Raw genomic sequence first — 21,099 nt, 5'->3', positions numbered from 1 at the left:
AAACAATTTCACAGCACAAATGATCAGAGGGAGACTGTTGTGTTGACGGACGAGACATATGAGAACAAGCTGTGAAATGAATTCATTAGTTTGTTCAGGTACCTCAAAACAATTAAAAACACTGAAGAAACCTTCTTTCAGAATAATCAAAACTGTGTAGAAGGCGACACAAACAGCTTGTTTCTGTGTGATAACAAATAATCTAAACTTAAAGGTCGATTTACTACTAAAAGTCTTATGTGATGACACCTAAACCAGCTCTTTTTGTTAATGATGATGATGACTGTACTATGTAGTTAAAACCTCAGGAAAAAAGAAATCACGTGGACCTTGAAGAATGATTATCTTTGTTGAATGCATGTTTGATCTTTATCTGCAGGCTCAAGAGGATCCGTTGTCTGCTTTTTTTTTTTTTTTTTTAAGTCGTAGTACGTGGAGACTTAACAATGTCAGAAAGAAACGAGTTGCTCAAATGAAATGATGCCTTTGAACACAGAGAGAAAAATATAAAGCTGGGTGTGGAAAACTGTTGACCGAAACAATCTTCAACCCCCATCCTCAGTCAAGGTCCACTAATTAGTTTTTTGTGGAGCTCTCGACATGATCTAAAGGTATCTATTAGTTTCCTCAAATGTCATGTTGACTCTTCAGAGTCAGGAGGAGGCCAATTATATCTAACACCCTGCACCATTAATATTCTGCTTTCACATTGACAAAGCTTCATGCTTATGTTGTTCCATTTACTGACAAAGACTGTGAGATGTGGTTGAAAAAGCTATTACATGGCTCATGTGTTTGCCAAATTTGAATAGTTGTTACAATTCTTAAATTGATTATGTGAAACCTAATCCCAATAACCATCATAGCAAACTCAATTGTTATACTTGAATAGCTCATTTAAAAGATGTGGAGGACAAAAAATAAATCACATACTCATATGATTAATGCAGTAAAATGAACCTCTTCATTCACTCCCAGCTTCAGCCTTCACTGTGATCACCAGGCCAAGTTGATGCTGGAAAACACAAAATCAAGTCTGCTGATGTTACGATGTCCAGCTGGTGGCGCTGCAGGCTCTTATCATGTAGCTGCAAGCACATTTTTCATGGAAATATTTACAATAATCCAAACCTTAATCACATAATGTCATTTACAGCAACTTGTTTGTTGCTCCCAGGTCTAAACATTACATTATAAAAAAAAGTTTAACTTCATCTATAAAACATGTCAGCTGCAGCATAATGATCCAGAAGTGAACCATCAACACATACCCGATTCATTTTTACTACTTTATTCAGACAGATTTCATTGGCAGACAAAATATACAGATCAAAGTTGGCTTTGTTTTGCTAACATATCATAGAATATGCTCCCTTTTATTTGTTTTGACTTTAGTCCCGTCTCTGACAGGACTAAGGCTTTAACGTTGTTTTACAAAACATTCTAAGAGTGCCTTTTTTCTCTTATAGATAAACACATGCAAGGAAAACAAAGATTATTGTAAAATGATTCAAAAAAGCAGTAAGGGAAAAAAACAAAACAGCACGTGAAAAGAGAAATGATAAAACGAGAGCATCGAAAAGATATATGGATCTTCACATTTCAGTGGTGAAATATATATATATTTAAAAAAAATACATATATATATATATATATATATATATGTATTTGTTTGTTTTTTTGTTTTTTTTATGTATGCCCAAAGCAGCCTCGTCTAAGTTCTACTGGTGCTTTGTAACAAGGTGAAAGGCAGAAAGGGGAGCAAGGAAGCGACAGGCAAGCAAGAGGATAAAGATGCAAGCAAGCAACTAGTCATCAGCAGTTACATGTTTACATTACAGAGAACATTAGAAAAACATAAATAACTGAAATCTGTGGATAGTGTTCGCTCAGGAAAGCAAGACGTCATGCTTTGCACAGATGACTGTGAGGAGAACTAAGAGACACAAAGTTATCTTGAGGGCACCAGGAAAAAAAACAAAAAAAACCCACAAAGTGGAGTCACCTTGACAACACATGGGGAGACAGTTATCTCCCTGACAACAGCAACCATTATACAAATCCCCACAGTGAAAGAGGAGAGGTCTTGAAAGGATCATTTATTATTGGCTTAAGGACTTTGCTACATGGAAAATCCTGTGATAGAACCAACAGCTTCGTCTTGCATCACACATCAGGGTAAATATTACCTGTGGGAAATAGAAAACAGAAAAAACAGCCAGGTAATGAAATACAAAATAAACCTTTTACAAAAGGACATGAAACCAAAATCACAAGTAAAGTGCAACTCAGACGTAATCGGATCCACAGGAGGGTGCTACAGTGTAGTGAAAGGAGATGTGCCTTTGAGCGGTCGGGACGGCGGTCGTGTTCACGCTTCATCGCAGATAACCGTGTCCACTACAAATGTATTCTCAAAGTGGCGGATGTGGTGGCAGTCCTTCGTCTCACGCTTGTTGATGCCTGTGAGGGAAACGGGGCGAGACACAGAGAAGAGGGGGGGGGGGGTACTTTGTTTGGTGCGTGCTGAACTTGAAAACGACATCGCAGTTTAAACAATAAAGCTCCTTCTATCCCCGAAACAAAAAACGAACACGGTGCCACCACCCGTCAGCTCCGAGAGATGTTTCCGTCGACGCTTTAAATCAGCCGGCAACTTACGTCTGCGGGTGACGCGGCGGTTCAGGCGGTACGTGTCCTTCCCGTTGCACAGGCGGTAGATGAAAGGTCCCAGCTGACGCATGTTGTGCACTTTGCCAGTCACCACCATCTCTTCGTGGATGATGTAGGTCTGAGGCAAGTACGTTCCCTTCTGCGAGGTAGAAAGACACACAAAAACAACGAGCTCACCGGGACGCGTTATTTTTCAGCGGGGATAGAAGAAGGGCTGCCGGTCACTCAGCATCTTCACACGCAAACACGTTGACGCGTGGTCACACCGGCGGTAAAGACGAGACACTGCTGCAAAATGAACTCTTCAACGGAAATGTTGCAAATCAGCGGATTTGTTCTGGCGAGTGTAAAAAAGTAAATCTGTGCATATTTTTTTTTTTTTTTCAATCGACTTCAACCTTGGTGAAATTTGACACGATACGCCCCATCGACCAACGGCAGACCGTCGGGAATAAATGGGAAACGCAAGTCGGAGACAGCTTTGTTAGCACGTTAGCTTGGTCCCCTCTGGCGCCGCGGAGACGTACTTTAGACCCAGTTCTGAGGCTGAAGTCTGCGGTGTTTACCCAAATCTTATGAATCAAACGAGGGATTGTTTTTTTTTTTTTTTTTTTTTTCTTCCCGTTAGTGACCAAGCTGTACAGCAGCCAAGCGGCAACATCCGGGAGTGAAACATTAAACCAACACAGAAGTGCCAAAAACTGCGGTTCTTTAAATGGTCACTAATTTTTGGATTAGCCGGAGTAAGGCTGAGATGGGCTCGGACAAAATGGCACGGGTCAGAGCCACCTGACACTGAGCTTCAAAACGGTTTTTCAGGACATACGTGGGTGACGTCACAGTGGCCATGTCCCTTTTTTTTTAATATACAGTCTATTGAAACGGCAAGCTACTGGGTTTCTCCCCCTAATTCAATAAATTGTACATGTTGCTGTGCTTCTTTCTGTTGTGACTCGGTCTTCATTCCTAAGACTAGTGCTCAGGTTTGTTTTGTTCCCCTCGTTATACTAACTGCATATATTAGCAAGTCAAACGCGAACATCTGAACCAGTTCACAGCATTTGGTAACAGCGAAAGTTTAAAGCAAAGTCGCTGCTTCAGGAGGGGTTCTTGAATAAATGGTGCCCGTGAAGACACTAGGTTGGAGCCGTGTTACCTTCACGTTGATGAGAAGCTCCCAGAGGTTGCGCGGCGGCATCACAATGGTGGTGTTGAGCTCGATGACGTAGCACTTGTCCAGAGCAATATCATGGTAGGCGGTTAGTCCCTGGGAAATAAAGCAGCGAAATGTTTAACTCAAAGCGAGTGGTTAGTTGTTGTTGGGTTTTTTTTTGAGTGTGTGCAAATGTTTCAATTCTCATTGTTTGCTATGAGTTGCAGCCAGCAGGGCTGTAAGAGATGGCCAAGGTGGTCTGTGCACCATTTTGGTGTCGACCAACAGAACACGGTAGCATGCTCGCCGTTTGCAACGAGTATAGTTCAGACATTTTCAACACCAATAACTTGACTTTGATACCAGTACTTTTTTTTTCCAATACCAATTTTATAAAATACATTTTAAGAAAAATAAAATGACATCACACATCCTGCAGTTTAGAGGGGGGGAGAGTGTAACCCTTGTTTTTTGATTTGGTGCCATGTAGGCTGAATTTAAATTGGAGTTATTTGTTGTAAGGATTTAACCGTGTATTGCATTTTGTGTTCCGTCTTCAACCTGTACATGGAGAAGCTGCGCGTTTGTCTCCGCGTGTGCTCACCCTGTGGAAGTCGTGGATGATATCAGCGGGGTCGCTGCCTCCAAAGTGAGGTACGGGCACAGTGATCTTCTCATAGTTGTCGGCCAAGTAGATGCCAACATTTTCCTCCAGCTCCTGGCGCCCACGCAGCGGAGCGTACACCGAGTCTTCATAGAGCACCCTGCAGTGGAACAGGTTCTCCTCTGGGATCTGCACACACACATCAACACTTGGTTAAAAACACCAGTTCAGCAACAAGTCTGCAGCAAAAAAAACATCCTTTTGACACAGCAATGATTGGAGTAGAACAAAGTAACGATGCGTCTTTAAAGCGGAGACACACTGCACAGTATAGTAAGGGCTTACATGAGGTATAAAGTAGTAGCGGTAGACGTAAATGGAGGCCAGGACCAGACCAGCCATGAAGACTACCAGGCCGAACGTCAGGCAGCAGAGGCCGTTGAGGGGAGACTTCTTGGGGCGCAGCGGCAGGACCAGCTCCTCCTCATCCTGGAAAACACGCACGCACGTATTAATTCATAAAAAGGGAACAGAAAAGCATTTCCTGGCAGCTTCAATCCAGCTTACTCATCGTCCCGGTGACGAGCGGCTGAAAATGATCCGAATTCTGCTAAAATAGCAGCTCACATAAAAGGGCTACATTTCCCAGCAGGATTTAGCAGCGCCGAGTCTGGCTGGAGGAAGAGATGACGGACAAGCCTGGTAATGAAAACTTGACTGAGATGATGAGTAATCTTTCCAGACGCCTCCGGTCTCGCAGCCCATCTGTCGGCGCCACACGCGCAACCCGTGTTGGCAGGGTGGCACTACACATAGATAGTATCTGCTCAGCGTGTGCTGCCATTTACAATAATAATGACCAGCGGAGAAGTGGCTCTGCGCGTTCTGTGGCTCGACCGCTGAGTGATTCGAGGCAGGTAAAAATGATCTCGTGAAAAGCCGGCTCTGTGAAAACAAACAACAAAAGGATGCAATCCGTAGCTGTGAAAAATTTACATTTGTGTGCCGGGGAAATGGCTTTTAGGAGGAAACGTCAAGGAAAATTGATGACGACCCTGTGTGGACATGTCACCAAAAAAAAAAACAACAACCTTGAAAGCAGGGCTTTTGTTTTATAATATTACCGGAGTGCTGAAAATCAGCAGTGTCTGTGCTATCTAAGCAGAACTTCATGTTTCATGCTGTTCTTTGTGGCAGCGTTCGGTGACAGAGGGCGCATAAGGACAAGGAGACGACCGTGTACGCGCGCGCACACACACACACACACACACACACACACACACACACACACACACACACACACACACACACACACACACACACACACACACACACGAGCTCTTTGTGTTCTTCCATCCCACTGAGAGATAGAGGCTCTTTCACACCATCTGAGAGCATGACACCCCATGAGGCCTGTCTGTCTCCTGCTCAGTAACATTGGGACGAACACACTTCAAAGTCACACACAAGCAACTGCAGCTTTGTGCAATATTCACTTCACACGGCAGCCTGGTGTCCCGTCTTTATTCCACCGTGGCTCGTCGTCATCGTGGCTCTGCCACGCATCTTCTATAAAAGGGCGACGTCGGGATGCTGCCACGGCCAAGTTCAGGACTTCACCGCTCTCGCCTCCTTTTAGAGCCGTGACAAATAATCTTGCATGCGCTGCCTGCAAACCACAGATGGGTATCTGCCATTTTGCCAGCCAAAGCTCTGCATTTCTTGCATTCTACCTTTATGAAAGCTGGAGGTTTCAAACTGGCACTGAAGGAAAAAAAAAATCAGCAGAGGCCATATCACTAATAACAACGACCTCAGATTGCTTCTCATTGTTAAAATGCATGGTTATCCACAGTGCAGTCCTGGACAAACAGAATGCTTTGGCACATTCTAGAAACTTGCATCAAGCCTGCAACGAGCGCACTGGCGCAGAGGAAACCATCACAGCAATGACATGTTTGGTTTCCAACCAAATGGCGAAGGGTGCTGTCAACCCCCCCCCCCCCGGTGTTCAAGAGCGCGCAGGTGCAGGCTGCCCGACGGAGCGAGCCGGCTGGAGAGCCTGGACACAGCAGGCATCGCCTTACATAAGTACCGTTTTCACACAACGGTGTTTGCAAAGCACGATAAATAAGAGGAAGCGACGCGTTACCCACCAGCGGATGAGGAATGAGAATTTCGGTCTTGTCGCCATCGCCCTCCTTTTCCACTTTCTGTCCCGTGACAGACTGGAAACTGATCTTCACCATGGTGCGCAGGTCGTCTGTCTGCTGCAGGTGTTTCACTCTTCGTCTGCCAGCGGAAGCCTTTCTCAAACAAATCCTCTCTACTCGTCGACGGGCCGCCCTGTTGTCTGCTCCCACCGCTGGGCTGCTGGTCTGTTTTTGTCTCTATCCACCGGAAGTGTGATGTTTTAGATTTTTTTTTTATTTTTTTTATTGTGTTGGCCCTTAAAGGACCAGTCAGCTGATTTCTGTCTAGTAGACCCTATTAAAACAAAACAAAATGATTGATATTCACCGTTTCTGCATGCTGGTCATTCAACCACTTAATTATTCTAATAAAGCTGCTTCTATCAGCTATACGAGAACCAAACTGTTTAAACTACTACTGTAGAAACATGGAAGAGGACCTGTCCGATGCAGATATGACAGAGCCATCAGCTGTCTAATTTTATCAGACAATATTGGTCTATTACAGATGTATCAGCGTATATGTTGGTCAATATGTCCTGATGTGATTTTTTTTTTTTTTTTTTTTTTTTAAATCCAGGAAATGCTTGGACTAAATTGGAATTTTTTTTTTAATTTTTTTTTAATATATAGTTGTTTATATTTACCAAATTCCCAGTGAAGTTTGCTGTTTTAGTGCACTGATGTCAGTGAGGACAATAAACTGTCAAATATCCTGCCTCCATTAGGCTACATATCTTTGTTTCAAGTCTTATATAAAAGCTTGTCTATTAATTGAAGCTAAAAAAAAAAATAATTCAAACATATGAGTCCATTGCGCAAACATTTATGGGAAACTCAATAGTGGAGTTACTACAGTATGAGTGTATGATGGATGTAAATGAAGAATGTAACGATGCTATTTCATGATCGAAAATCTTAATATGTCAATAATTACATGTAAAAGAAAAATCGAGTTATTTTTGTTTTGGCAGAGTTGAGCTTCCATACATTTAGCAATAACAGGCCTCTTACAATATCCTGAATGTTTTGCTTTGTTTTAACATGATCTTTCCATTGAAATGATTACAGCCGCTGTATTAAAATTAAAATAGGGCGAAGCAGTGTTGGAATATAAATCAGTGCATTTAGTGCTTTGCTTTGTATTCACATTATATTTAGTACTCCGCTACAAGGCTAAAGGGTTTATTGTACTTTACTCTAAAGTTACTTACTTTACAGATTCATATATTTCATACAAAACATAAACTGAGACTTTTGTAGAACAAAGGGATTTTCTAAAATGCTGGTTCGTTCCAGCTTGATAAGATAAAACATCAATTTGATCAAATTCTAAATATTAATTTATTATGTTGTTGTTGGTAAATAGCTATTCTACATGCTTTTCCAATTTTGACTGTTAAGTACCTATATTTTAGGTTATGAATGCATTGCTTTTCTTACAATAGTATTTTTACATTATGATATTGCTGTTTGCTGGAGTAGGCTCTACTTTATATACCAAGATGATGTACAAACGCCGTTGTTGACACACATCTGAGATGAGTTGTGATTTTGGTGCGCAGGAAGAAAATGACCGACAGCAGTGTTTTATTCCAAATGTTGTTGTTTTTTTCTTTATTTCGATTGTAGGGCCCAGGCCTTTGACACTTCTGAAAGCACCCACACGCTCTATGCTGGAACTGAAGTCAGCGTACAGCCAGGAGTTCAATTTGACATTTCAATGTTGTTAAGTACTCAGAAATAAGAAACAATTCCAGTACAACATCTTTAGTACAGCATCATGCACAGCCAGTGGAGCAACATGCTTGTTCAATGCGCATGGAGGAACGGTGGGCTCTTGAGTAGCGCTGTTGTCTGCACTGAACATCCGCCCGTTTGAATGTTTATGTCCCATTAATCTGCCGTTCACTGCAAATGAGGAGAATCTGTGGTTTCATCAGTTTTGGATGAGGCGATCCAACATGCCCAAAGTACTCTGCTACCCACAATGCTTTACACTCATCATTGTACTGGAATTATAAACCCTCTGAAGTGAAAGGCTCGAATGAGAGGACGAGTGGGGAAGTAAGAATGACAGAATGATGCGGCGAGCTGCTCGGGTCGTAACGAGGTCACCCCTGAAGCACTCACTGTGGGGCCACACAGCACTCCCAGGCCACACGCCAAATGGTGAGAAAAGAGGTGGGGAAAATAAAAACAAGTTAATGAAGGATCGGGGGATATCCTCACCGCCCTCGACTCTGGTTGGGTAACACTGATCGTCCTGCACCTCACCAAGTGCACAAACACGCAGGCTTTAATGTTTCAGTTAACGCTCCGCTGTTCCCGTCCCTCCCCTTCGGCACTGCTCACACCCCTGCGCGTTTGCAGCAGTCTGAGAGATACTCAAAATGTAAATGGAGAATTAAAAAGAGGATTAACAGATCCAGAGCTAATACCGTGACATTCCTCCGCTGTACAAATTGTTAATATCCTATAGGTTAGCTAAATGTGAGCTGGCCCTTTAAGTTATGTACAAAGAAACCCACCAGCAACCATTTCAGCAGTAAAATGAAATGCAAAAACAATGTCACTTAATTTGTTTTGTATTTTTGTGGTTTAGAAAGTAATTTGATTACAATTAACCAAAAACATCATGTTTAAGGTAATATATATATAATATATATTCATATGTCAAGGTTAAACAAAAATCTACAAAGCAAAAAAAAAAAAAAAAAAAAAAAAAAAAAAGGCATTATGTACACGTTCACCCTGTCCCAAAACACAAGAAAAAGACCCATTTCTCGGGCCTTACCGAATTCACACCTCGCATCGCTCCCTCCTTTCTCCATGTGCTTCGAGTGCCGTGTCGTAACAAAGCACACGGGAGGTAAATGGTTCTGTGTGATGGCATCTGAGAGCTCGTCCCTGGTAAAAACATGAACCACTGTTGCTTTTGTCGGATGAAGGCATAGATAGCGAACTGAAGCGGTTGCTCATGATGTGCATGAATCTTCCAAGTCTGCGGCACTGAACGGGTGCCTGGGCTGGGCTGAGCTGAGCTGGGCTGAGCTGAGCTGAGCTGAGCTGGGCTGGGCCATCGCAGAGCCGGTGTCGGGTACAGCCGTGGATCTGTCACACTTTCAAGGCATGCAGCAAACACACCAATGTTCAACTTGCCTGTACCATTTCAGTCACAAGGTTTTTGCTGACATTCTTGCAGCATGTATGTACGCATGTTTGGGGGTTTTCTGATGTGATACATGTGTGTAAACGTGTCTACTTTTGATGCTTTGTGTGTGTGTGTGTGTGTGTGTGTGTGTGTGTGTGTGTGTGTGTGTGTGTGTGTGTGTGTGTGTGTGTGTGTGTATCAGGATGTCTGCCTTACTTTAAATGCACAGACATTTTCCGTCACTATGTTTGATGGACTGTTGCGTCATTATAATATACCTTAAATGTCTCAATGTGCAAGAAAGCAGCAGCAACTATTATTTTCTCTTATTTCTTTTGAGGGAAAAAGACTGAAAAAAGAAAACAAAATATCAAATGTTCTGAGGAGCAGAGGAGCAGGCAACTTCCTGATGAGTTGATATGGTTACGTTTGCTTTTTGTTTCCTCAATTTTTTGTTCAGAAACCAGAACAGCTGCTGCCGATGGGTCCGTTAAGCAGACGCGGTCCGGACGTGGTCCAGACGTGGTCCTGGTGGCTCCTCCCTGCACCTCTGCCCTCTTTTCTCAGGCCTCTTGTGGGGCAGGCCTCTTCAGGTCCTTGATCTGTTTGATCAGGTAAGTCTTTTCGTCGTTGAACTGTTCGTCCTCTGTTCTGTCGTTCTGGAACTTGCTGAGAAACTCGATGAGTTTGGTCTGGTTCTTCAGCAGGATGTCCAGGATGGGCTGCGTCTTGTTGGGGTTGGCCACAAACACCTGGCAGGGAGAGGACAAGAATGTGTATATGTGCAGATGTTGACCACATCTTTGATACAACTACAAGAACATGTGTTCAACTCGGCTTTGGTTTTCTGTAGTTCAACAGTGGTTTTGTTTTTTTTAACTGAAGCTGAATCCTATTTGAATCTTATTACTTTTCTTTTTAAATCTTTTAAAGCAGTTTGTTGGTTAAATTTGCAAACTTTGCAAAAGATGCGTGTTTATATAGAATTATTATATCATCATCGGCCTTAAAAGCGAAGCATCAGTCTGGCTCTGATATGTAAACAAAATACTTGTCCTTCTCCGTCATGAGTGCCCTCCCACAGCATTTTAAAGTACTTTGAAACAGTTAAGGTACTTCACATTGTTTTTTTTCCCTTTCTATTTCCCTTTACTGGTGCCTCTAATGTCCAAGAGGGAGGCTGGATAATTAGAAAAGAGTGAAAGAGTGAATGAGGGTAATAAACCCGCTTCTTTTACCAACTTGGGACTGGATCCAAAATGAAACCGGCTATCAGAACCCTGTTATTGACCAACATGGAAAAAATAATAAAGTTGAAAGTCTAGTAAAGTAAATACAGGAGCATGAACTCAGCATTTCTTGTGGCTGTACTATGCTTATGCATGTGGACGTCTCAGCACCTCAGAGAGCAGTTGTCTTATCCTCCCTTTGACTTTCAGCACTTTCTTTTGTTAGAAACACCAAATGGACACAAACCTTCAAATATCTTTAACTTTACCTTAAAAACATGGAAAGCCTCAAACTGGATGTTGCGGCTCTTGTCCCGTAGCAGATTCATCATTAGCTTGAGATTCTCTGGCTTGCTGATGTATTTCGTCATAATGGTGAAATTGTGCCGGTCGAGAAGCAACTCCCCCAATAACTACACAGTTTTAGAGACAGAGAGGAATAAAGATTCATTTCAATAACATAGTTTGAGTCGACAGAGTGTCCCAGTTCATGATTTCCTTTAATGAATGTGATGCAGAATTAGACCCTAAAACTGAATTTCTGTTTCTTAAACGACTATAATTGAATAGATAGAAGTGTTTAACTGTTGAAGTGTTCAATGCAATAATACAAATATATGAAAATAATAATCATAAGGTCATTCAAATATCTGTGGCTCAACGGTGATATCAGGTAATAATTTGGATTACAGATTGTGGCTGCAGAAATAAATGACTTAATATTCATAGTGAAGTCAAATTAGGGTCTAAATGTAAAGTGAAATCATGAAGCATGTGAAGAAAACACAAGATATTAAGAGGTCTTAAAATACTTTTTTATGGTCCCACCACGAGATGGCAGTCTAGACACGGTGATGGGGACGGAGGGATTCAGAGAAACCCAACACTCGTGACTAGACCCCGTCTGTAAATAGCTCTGAACTGACTTGCACCACTAAATATGACCTGTTTACTGCCTCAGCCGGGAGTCCTTACCTTCAGGGATTGCCTTTTAGTCACGTAGTTTTCTGAGTGGAGCAGCTTCTCGTATTCAATAAAGAACTAGGGTGAGAGAGAAAGAGCGAGTGAGTGAGGTTGTGCGTGTGTGTGTGTGTGTGTGTGTGTGTGTGTGTGTGTGTGTGTGTGTGTGTGTGTGTGTGTGTGTGTGTGTGTGTGTGTGTGTGTGTGTGTGTGTGTGTGTGTGTGTGTGTGTGCTTCTACATGAGTCTAGTAGCGTTTTATTTCACAATCGCATTTGTGTCTTGTATGAAAACAGAGTGACAGGAAAATGAGAGATTTCCCCATCGGAGACTGACAACTGCTTTGTGTCCTCAGTCTGTAAATGATGTCCTAAATGGCTGGTGTGATGTTGGTAGGAAAGACACCGCCAATCTGGCTGTTCAGCATGTTGCCACTGAGAGCTTTAATTGGCATGTCAAAAGAAAATGTTTCTGTTCATCTGAAGTTGTGAGTTATAGAAATGTAAAACGTGTTGAATACTAATAAATTGCCTAAGGTGTACAAACACGGTATATACTGCAAATATTAGTATATATACAGGAATTAATGAATTTGTTGTTCAATTCATTTACTTTACTGTGTAGTGTAAATGAAAAAAAAGGTAAATGAATACCTCTTTCAGCTGCCAATCAATGGTCAGTAGTAAAGAGACATGGCTGCATTTAACACGCATTATAAAGCTCGTCTATCTCACTGTGGGTGAATCCACTCTCTATGAATTATTAGTGGGTTTGGTTGAGTGAGGACTTACTCTGTCATAATGTTGCTCCAGAAACTCTGCACTCAGTAGCTTGTGTCTCGTGAGGAGGTCCTGGAAACAGACAAAGCCCACGATGTCAATGGTTAATGCCCAGCCCGGTCCCGCTGGTCTCCTTTTACTCGCTCTTTACTCGGCACAAGCACAAAGAGGCTAATCCTCAGGAATGGAATTCAACAGAACAAATACAAATCCTCAACCTAAAATTAGAAAGACAAATGTTTTTGGCAGCAGTGTGATTAGCGATAATCCTTTTCAAAGACATAAGACGTCGGGTTTATTGCTGCAACAGCAAAGTAATCTCTTTGTTGGACGGAGTAAAAACGGTAATGTCGTGAGAGAAATCTTCCCTTTAATGGCAAGACAAAAATCTGATTACTAGTATTTTAAAGAAGTGGTGTGAACATTTGTTTGCATGGCACAAGATTTACTTTTGTACAGATTCAAACACTGTAAATGGACTGCACAGTTAGTTCGACTTAAGCATTTTACAGATTTGCCCTTCTTTCATCCATGCATGGTGCCTCCCTGCCCATCAGGAGGAACACAGCTGCCCCGAAACACTGGTTCAACCCGGAGCTCCTCCGACGCCCCAACAATCAGCACACTGCTGCTAGTGGTGTAAATGCCAACATTAAATATGAAACGTAGCATGACTTTGTGTAGCAAATATGACTTTCTGTTTTGAAAATTAAAGGCAGATTCATGAAGTTGTGCATTTAGGTCCCTAATTTACAACACAACTGTTCTTCTGTCTTTCCCGGCCGAATCTCCAAACCCGTCTTTGTTGACGTGTGCCGTCCTCCACCGGGAAAAACAACGCTACCGGTTTCATTTTGAAGTTAAGCAGTTAGCAACCGTAGAAATGATGACAGCGAGGCGTCACATGATCAAATGACCTTCGACCTTCCGTAAAATGATGCCGATCTCTTAACGCTGCATTACGCGGTGGCGGCACATAATGTGTTAGTAACGGAAACGGTGCCAACGGAAATGAAATGAGGATCCTTTGTTGTAGAAGCAGTGACTATAAAAGGTTGATCAAATGTGAGCTTATCCTTGTTTGCGGGAGGCCGCTGTTCACTTCCTGTTTCCAACCACAAGTCAGGGCAGGTTTTTAAAACGGTGTTTACCGTTGCCGTAATGAGGAAGGTTGCATAAAATGACAGGAAGTACTAACTTTAACGCAACATGTTTCAAGTGATCAATTTCAACCGAACCAACAGAGTATTTTTTTTGTACGTCAGCCTGACCAGGAGCAGAAGCATTAGGAAACACTCCTGTGGGTCGGATTTGTCATACGCGTAGGATGACTTGTTCAAGCCGGCACGTACTGGCTGTCTGAGCTGTTAACGTTGTTGTAATGTTATTATACAATGTAAGAAAGCCACCAACAAGCAGCAGCGAGTAGAAAATGAGGACACTCAAACGAGACGTCTTCCCAGCTCATCAGTTTGGTCATTCAGTTACTTCTGAAATGACACGTCGGGATTCCTCTGTAAAGGAGTCGCAGATGCGTCAAAGCATTACTCGCAACAATAATAAAAATAAAAAATAAAAAAAGACACCTCGAACTGACAACTCACTTTGAAAGTGGCAAATGCGTCCGAGGCGATGTCAAACGTAGACATCTCCACGTATCTGAAGAAGTCGTAGAACTGTTCCGACCACAGAGTGATTTTGGCCAGCGGTTCGTGTCTGATGCACTCCCTCAGCATGATACCGCAGTTCAGGGCGATCTCTGGAGACTCGTACCTGCACAAATACAAAGAGAAGCATTTAGCATTTTGTACACCCACATACACACACACTACACACTACACACACACACACACGCTCATCTCTTGACAGCAAACAGCATTTCAGAACGGATGGTTTCTTGACACAAGGATCAAGTTTACAGTATCACACACATCAGTTGTGTTAGTCGGGTCATGAATAAAGGAAACAAACTAATTATTTAGTAAATACAGTATTTCCATAAAAACCCGTTTGTTTTTCATGACACATCTCGTGATGCTTCAAACACCCACGTCGTCTAAAGAGAAGAATCAAGTCGATAGGAGGATAACGATTTCTATCAGTGACACGAGCTGAGTGTGAGGTGCTGTGGTCGGTTATCACTCTGCCTAATCTAAATAAAACAAAAGTGCTGTACCCGACTCAGCACTGTCTCAGCTGAATTTGAATGTTTAATAATAAGAGTTGACTATTCATTCTTCTTCTTTTTTTTATATATATACTCTGAGCCAATCAAAAACTCCTCCGCATGCTCTTTTGTCTCCGCATTGCAACAACTCAAACGGATGCAGGGTTCAGTGTGTGTGTGTGTGTCAATAAAAGCCCTGAACTTAAAAACAAACTAAAAAAAACAACAACGCAATTGCTCAAGGGGTCTTCGGCCGATCATTCAACTCATTGAATTTTAGGGGGCAGCCCTATGACACCGTTTTATTTTTAACTTAGCACCTCAATTAGCCGTAATGTAGGGTAGGGTAGGTATTTACTTTATTAATGTATTATTTATTATTATTAATGTAGTTAACACAGAGATTAAAAACAGACTTCAAATGTTTTTGGCTGTTGCGGGAAATCCACCAAAAATCCATCGTTGGATACTTCAGTCATCAGTCAAGAATCATGAGGAGTAGTGATCTGATGGTGTTTACAACAGTGACACGAAGGCAGCCTAGGCTCGAATGCTGGCTTAACAAAAAAGGCCAAGACAAAGATCAAATCCTCTGTACCACGCACAGCAAGGGAAATCCCCATTAGTCCGATCACAACGGGACCATACGCACATTTGTAGGTTTTCTCAGAACACTTGTGTGTTACAGATTTTTAAATGCAATCTTTTAGGTTTTACTGAACAAACACAAAGAACGAGAAAAAAAAAAAACCCCACTGGTTGTGTAACGTTGTGTCTGTGTGTGTCATAGCCCAGATGTGGCAGTCTGAGGAGTACATGTGATAAAGTTGCTGCTAGTCTGGAGCATTAAAATGTGAGGACGTGACAGCGGTGCATCCCATCTTGATGCCCTCGTCTGTGATGACTGAGGCTCACCAATGTGTTTTGTTTTTCAGGAAACAGGCATGTGAAAGAGCAGTTGTTGAAAATGACGCTGGCGCAGGCTCATACATCCTCCTCAACACACCTCGGCAGTCCTAGTCACCACTGGCTGTTGTGTTTCAGTGTTTTCCTTCTAACTGAAGTAGATACACGTGTGTTTACAATTGCCTTTCCTGTTTTTGTCCCTCTTTTAACAATAGTCATAATTAAACAATTAAATGATCATTGGGACCGTGTATGTGTGTGTATGTGTGTGCGTGTGTGTGTGCGTGCGTCTGTCTGTCTGTGTATGTGTGTCTGTGTGTGCGTGTGTGTCTGTGTGTGTGTGTGTGTGTGTGTGTCTGTGCGTGCGTGCGTGCGTGTGTGTGCGTGTGTGTGTGTGTGTGCGTGTGTCTGTGCGTGCGTGTGTATGTGCTCTTACCCTTTAAGTAGCATGAAGAGGATATTCTGCTGGGTGCAGAGGTACTCTACCGTGGGGGTCCGAGTGCCAATCTGACGCCTCAAGATGTTGTTGAAGATCTGAGCCACATCTTTTTTGCCCTGGTGGCAAAAGAAAAAGAAAAACATATAAACAAACATATAGGTTTGATAAAGCAGAATTTCATGCCCACATTAGATCAGCTCTGATGTGGTGTTTTTACTAAAGTTGCCATCATCTCATGACAGATTTGTAAAAACCAGCCAATTAATGTCTTAAAACACTAATGTATGCTGCAACAATAAATTCATTTGAAGTGTTTCAACGTACAGAGAGGAAAGATAGATGTTCTTTTAAGATGCACAAAATAAAGTTTCAAAGAAAGATGTCATCATATGCTGACCAAAATTCAGCAGCATGCACTGAATGTGCACAGAACGGTCTCAAACGTTGAATCGCTTACAGTTTTATTTTGCTCTCTTGTGATTTGCAGTTCTTAACCCTCTGAACTCCAAGTAGAAGGATTTTTATTGGTTTTTAAACTCCTGCCACATTTGAACTCAAAGCACCAGCAAGTCCTGCACCTCTATGGAAACAGCACAATCATGGGTAGAGTCGGGATGACGCAATAATGTCTTCTGTGCAATTTAACACGGTTATAATGTCATGAATCATAAAACAAGGAAAAAGATAAGTTTTACCATTTTTTTTTTTTTTTAAAAAGATCGAATATGTACACACACACACACACACACACACACACACACACATGCGCACACATGTTTTTTACAGAATCTATATCATGTAAATGATTTATGGAAAAACTTTAAATGAGATGTGTAGAGTAAAGTGAATTTAAAGAAATCACTATTTTAAGGTTAGATTTGGTTATTTTTCCTGATGTTAGCATTAGTTTGAAGAAAGATAGAACGATAATTTCTATTTTCACATTTACTGGCTGTGATCAATTTTGGCATTTTTTTTTTTTTTTTTAAATTATTATTAAAGAAAACATGCCTTTCAAACCCTCTAGCAGGTTTTGGGGTTCAGAGGGTTAATTAGCCTTTTTTCTTTCCTTTTTTTTGGACAGGGAGGGAGGATGAGCGAAGGTAAAAGAAGGAGAGATATCACACAACACAATGAGTCATGCTGTGATAGGGTGAGTCAGAGAAGCCTGCAGCAGTAGTTAGCACACGGCACCAGTCTGACATATTGCAGGGACACACCAGTTTGCCCACGTATCAACACTGGCAGGTCTGTTACGAGCAGCTCAATGTTCTCACTTCCAAAGTGTACATTTTCTAAATATATGCAGAACTTTTTGACACCGGACAGATCCTTGCTGTGTATACACAGCGAAGATAAACTAAGAACACAGCGTGTCCTCTTAGTGTTAAATGTTTACCCTTCTATTTCCTCTTCTCTCAGTCTCATTCAGGCAACATTTTTCTACTCTAAGACGAGAAGTCTCACCTCAAAGTCGATGAGCTGCAGGTCTGCTACCAGGGTGCTCAGTAAGCCACTGTTGTAGAGCTCCTGGGCGAGCTGGGCCACCGCTTCTGTCTGGGGCTCTTTTTCGTTCGTCCCATACAGGATCTCCTTCATGGCCACCAGGCTCTTTGACACCTCCTCGGTCGCCTAAACACACCATTATATATAAGCGCAACGCAGGCACACACGCACAATAAAGCACTCATCACAGTATTTCAAGCTTCAGAAAATGCCCTCAAACTCTTCTTTACCCCAGAAACAGAGCTTGTCATGGAGTAACCTCTGAGGGGAAACATCCCACAGAGAACAAGTGTGAGATTTCCTTCACCTTCTCTGCCTTCTTGTCAGAGATGTCATGCTTCTCGAGCACTGTCATGCTGTCCTTAAGGTTCTTGACGATGTCCGCCGGCGACTTGTGGGACTTGCCAAAGGGGAAAGGCATGGCGGAGCGTTACCACGGGCAACCAGGCAACGGACTGTCCACCTGAGGAAAGAAATGGAAAATAAATCCCATGTTTGTTGACCGGGTGCGACCGGTGTGGTCATCTGGGGGAGAGCTGGTTTGAGGACAGGTTCACTCCAAGTAATGAAAAGCCCCATAAGTTCATGCTGTAAAACAATCTGCAGCAGCAGGCAGTGGAGAAAAGTCACTAAGTACAGTTTATTTACTACAACTTTCAGCTACTTCAACTCTACTTGGGTATTACCATTTGATGTTACTTTACAATCCCACTCCACTCCACTTCAGAGGGAAATATTGTTCTTTCTACTCCACTACATTTATTTGACGTCTTTAGTTTAGCTTTTAGTATAGTCGGGGTCACCTTTCAGATGTCTCGGAGTTGTTAACAGCTCCATAAAACAGAGTTTTCCCTCTAAACGTCAGCAGGGTAGCTGATCCTGATACCAACGTGTTTGTTAAGCCCCACTGTAGAGTCCATTGCTAGCAGTTAACAGTAATATAGTTACACCAGGCACTTGCAGAAAGGTAAAGTGTGTTTTTTATATGGTTTGAGTGACGTGTCGGCATCAGAACTTTTTTGCTTCATTGAACAGCGGTACAATATGCTGGTCATTGTCAGTAAATGATTAACCATGCAATGTTTACTATGACATAGGCCTACTTGCACCATGACATCGCCTCAGACCTTTGTATGACCCACTCCCTGTACAGTGACTAACACATTAAACACATTTTTATCAAGTGACAAATTTGAGGTTAACAAACATCTCAAAGCCCAGATGAAGTGAACCGCACGACGAGTGTGCGTGTGATGCAACAACCATATCTCACTGCTGCTCTTATTGAACTGCTGGATAACTCTTCTTTAACAAAGACCCTTATCTGCACAACTCCCTGTCCCACCCAACCACCTTGCATTCACTGCAGGGTAAAAGCCAAAGTTTCCTAACCACTCAATAAATAACCATGAGTCCAAGAAAGAAAAAAAACATACCAATAAAAACATGTCCGAGTGTCATAATAATAACAATAATTTTAAACAAATATCATCATTAAGCATGCTGTACTTCACTGGTTACAGTAGTCTGCAGATCAGCACGAGTCATTCGGTGACTTAAAGGTACAAATCAAGCACCGGGTCTAACAGTATGACACCGACCTGTTGTCCAGCTGGGATCCTGTAAACTGTGCACACAAGCCCTGGAGCAGTCACACACCTCTTCCTCTTATGTATTGGCAGGGAGTCCACATTTAGAAAGAAATGCTGCGGCCAGGAATATAAACCAGGCTGCAGCCACGTCGGAGGTGCAGTCGAGATATATATACCTATACATACACATATACATTTAGAGTCATGTTTGACTGAGCTGAAATGTAAAACGGGGTTTACAGGGGACCCCAGCACCTGACTTGTTCTTGCTTGCATGTTTATTCACCTATAGAAACACCTCAACTTCACCAGGTGGACAAATCCGCCTCTCCCCCGGTTAATGCTCGTTAAACGTCTCCAGCAGGCAGCAGAACCGGCTCCCCGGTCCTGACCGGCTTCAGCGTCGGTGACGCACGTAGGAAGGCCAACACATATGTCCGGTTCAAACCCAGCAGGTCACCGCTAACCCCACGAAAACAAGCCGCTGATAATCAGGTCCCGCGTGTGTGAAGCAAATGTCGGGCCGATCAATACACGTCAGAGCTGCTGCTGCGGCCCTCACTTCTGCACAACAAAGCCCGCAAATACGGAAAGAAAGCCCCAGATCGGTGCGGACTGTCCAGGAGGAGACACCAGCCAGAGGGGAGAGACCCTCCAGAGGAGAAGGACCCTCCAGAAGAAGAAACAACCCGCGTCGAGGACCCTCAAACATCCAGAGAGTCAGCTGGAGCCGCGACGAGCCCGGTCAGCTAACTCATCCACCGAGTGTCACTCAGCTTGTTTTCTGCTGAACTTAAACGTCGCTGTCTAAACTACTAAAATACTAAACGTGGGAGACGAGCAGGAGTTAAGAAAAAAATAAAATAAAAAAAAGACACCAAACCTACAAGCTCTCCTCCGACAGCGAGCACCGCCCGTCCGCAGCTCACCGTGCCCGGTTTGTGATGGTCTGAGAGGATGCTAACGACATGTTTCACTTCCCGAGAACAACCAAAGTCTGACAAACACAAGACACCGAAACGCGGAGCAGCGCGTTACGACCGAGCCTCGTTCAGTCAGACGTGTTTATTTATTTATTCATTTATTCCTCATTTATCAGACAGCTGACTTGTTTGCGGGCCAACGTGGCCTGTCGTGTTTAAATCACGGTGCCGACACACGGCGGGCCTCGGCCGGCCTTAGTGCTTACAAACCTCTCTCCCCCCCCGGCCGCTCAAACCTTCATTTTAAGTAGATAAAACTGGAGCAATTAGATTTACAACAACAAAAATAAATAAATCTACTTTAATTCCGTGATGTTGGGAACGTTAGTTAGCTACCTTAGCTTAGCGTGATCCGGGCCTGGCAGCGGCTCCTCGCTACTGAAACATGCCCGACTTCATCAAACCTCCCGCAGGCTCGGTCCACCTGAGGAGAGCCGCCCGGATATATATATATATATATATATATATGTTTGCACATAATTAATTCACAGCGTTAAAATAAAACAGAATAATACCTCGCAAACGGTTTTTCACTTGTTCCTCCCGATTTGTCAAGAAAACAACAACAACAAAAAAAGGCAACTCAGGTGCTCCTTGGAACAAAAACTGCTTTGTTTTCGTTGCTCGTCGCCTCCCCGTGTTCGTGCTGTTGTTAATTGTGCTGGTTCCCTCTCTGGTTCCCTCCCTGGTTCCTCCTGGTTCCTCCTGGTTCTTTCTCTGAGCCCGACCGGGAACGTGAGCAGCGCCGCGCTTTGTGACCGCA

General features: G+C 42.8%; 2 protein-coding genes across 2 annotated transcripts; both read right to left on the bottom strand.

Annotated features, from left to right (window-relative positions):
- Window positions 1-1,275: 1,275 nt before the first annotated feature.
- itm2ca (integral membrane protein 2Ca) lies at window positions 1,276-6,831 on the bottom strand. The gene is made up of 6 exons (XM_069693305.1): window positions 6,587-6,831; window positions 4,776-4,919; window positions 4,431-4,619; window positions 3,830-3,940; window positions 2,662-2,812; window positions 1,276-2,463 (listed from the first exon to the last, which is right to left on the bottom strand). The coding sequence occupies exons 1-6, from the start codon at window positions 6,677-6,679 to the stop codon at window positions 2,372-2,374; spliced, it is 780 nt and encodes a 259-aa protein (XP_069549406.1). The 5' UTR covers window positions 6,680-6,831; the 3' UTR covers window positions 1,276-2,371.
- A 3,115-nt stretch (window positions 6,832-9,946) lies between these two features.
- Window positions 9,947-21,099, bottom strand: cab39 (calcium binding protein 39). Its single transcript, XM_069697567.1, has 9 exons — window positions 20,852-21,099; window positions 18,069-18,224; window positions 17,723-17,887; window positions 16,253-16,371; window positions 14,348-14,516; window positions 12,756-12,815; window positions 11,981-12,046; window positions 11,275-11,418; window positions 9,947-10,528 (listed from the first exon to the last, which is right to left on the bottom strand). The coding sequence occupies exons 2-9, from the start codon at window positions 18,180-18,182 to the stop codon at window positions 10,340-10,342; spliced, it is 1,026 nt and encodes a 341-aa protein (XP_069553668.1). The 5' UTR covers window positions 18,183-18,224; window positions 20,852-21,099; the 3' UTR covers window positions 9,947-10,339.

The sequence above is a fragment of the Brachyistius frenatus genome, unplaced genomic scaffold (genome assembly GCF_029030835.1).
Source record: "Brachyistius frenatus isolate BFR_SWC_R1_liver_20210118 unplaced genomic scaffold, ASM2903083v1 Contig_1, whole genome shotgun sequence".
NCBI lineage: Eukaryota > Metazoa > Chordata > Actinopteri > Embiotocidae > Brachyistius > Brachyistius frenatus.
Note: the sequence above shows the minus strand (reverse complement) of the source record. Positions and strands in the feature narration are given on the sequence as shown.

Coding starts and splice junctions, on each gene's coding strand:
- cab39 (XM_069697567.1), bottom strand. CDS start 18,182: ATGCCTTTCCCCTTTGGCAAGTCCCACAAGTCGCCGGCGGACATCGTC. Junction 12,047..12,755: donor TGGAGCAACATTATGACAGA/GTAAGTCCTCAC, acceptor CTCTCACCCTAG/TTCTTTATTGAATACGAGAA. Junction 10,529..11,274: donor AGGCTTTCCATGTTTTTAAG/GTAAAGTTAAAG, acceptor TCTCCCTGCCAG/GTGTTTGTGGCCAACCCCAA.
- itm2ca (XM_069693305.1), bottom strand. CDS start 6,679: ATGGTGAAGATCAGTTTCCAGTCTGTCACGGGACAGAAAGTGGAAAAG. Junction 4,620..4,775: donor GCTACTACTTTATACCTCAT/GTAAGCCCTTAC, acceptor GTGTGTGTGCAG/ATCCCAGAGGAGAACCTGTT. Junction 3,941..4,430: donor TCATCCACGACTTCCACAGG/GTGAGCACACGC, acceptor TTTATTTCCCAG/GGACTAACCGCCTACCATGA.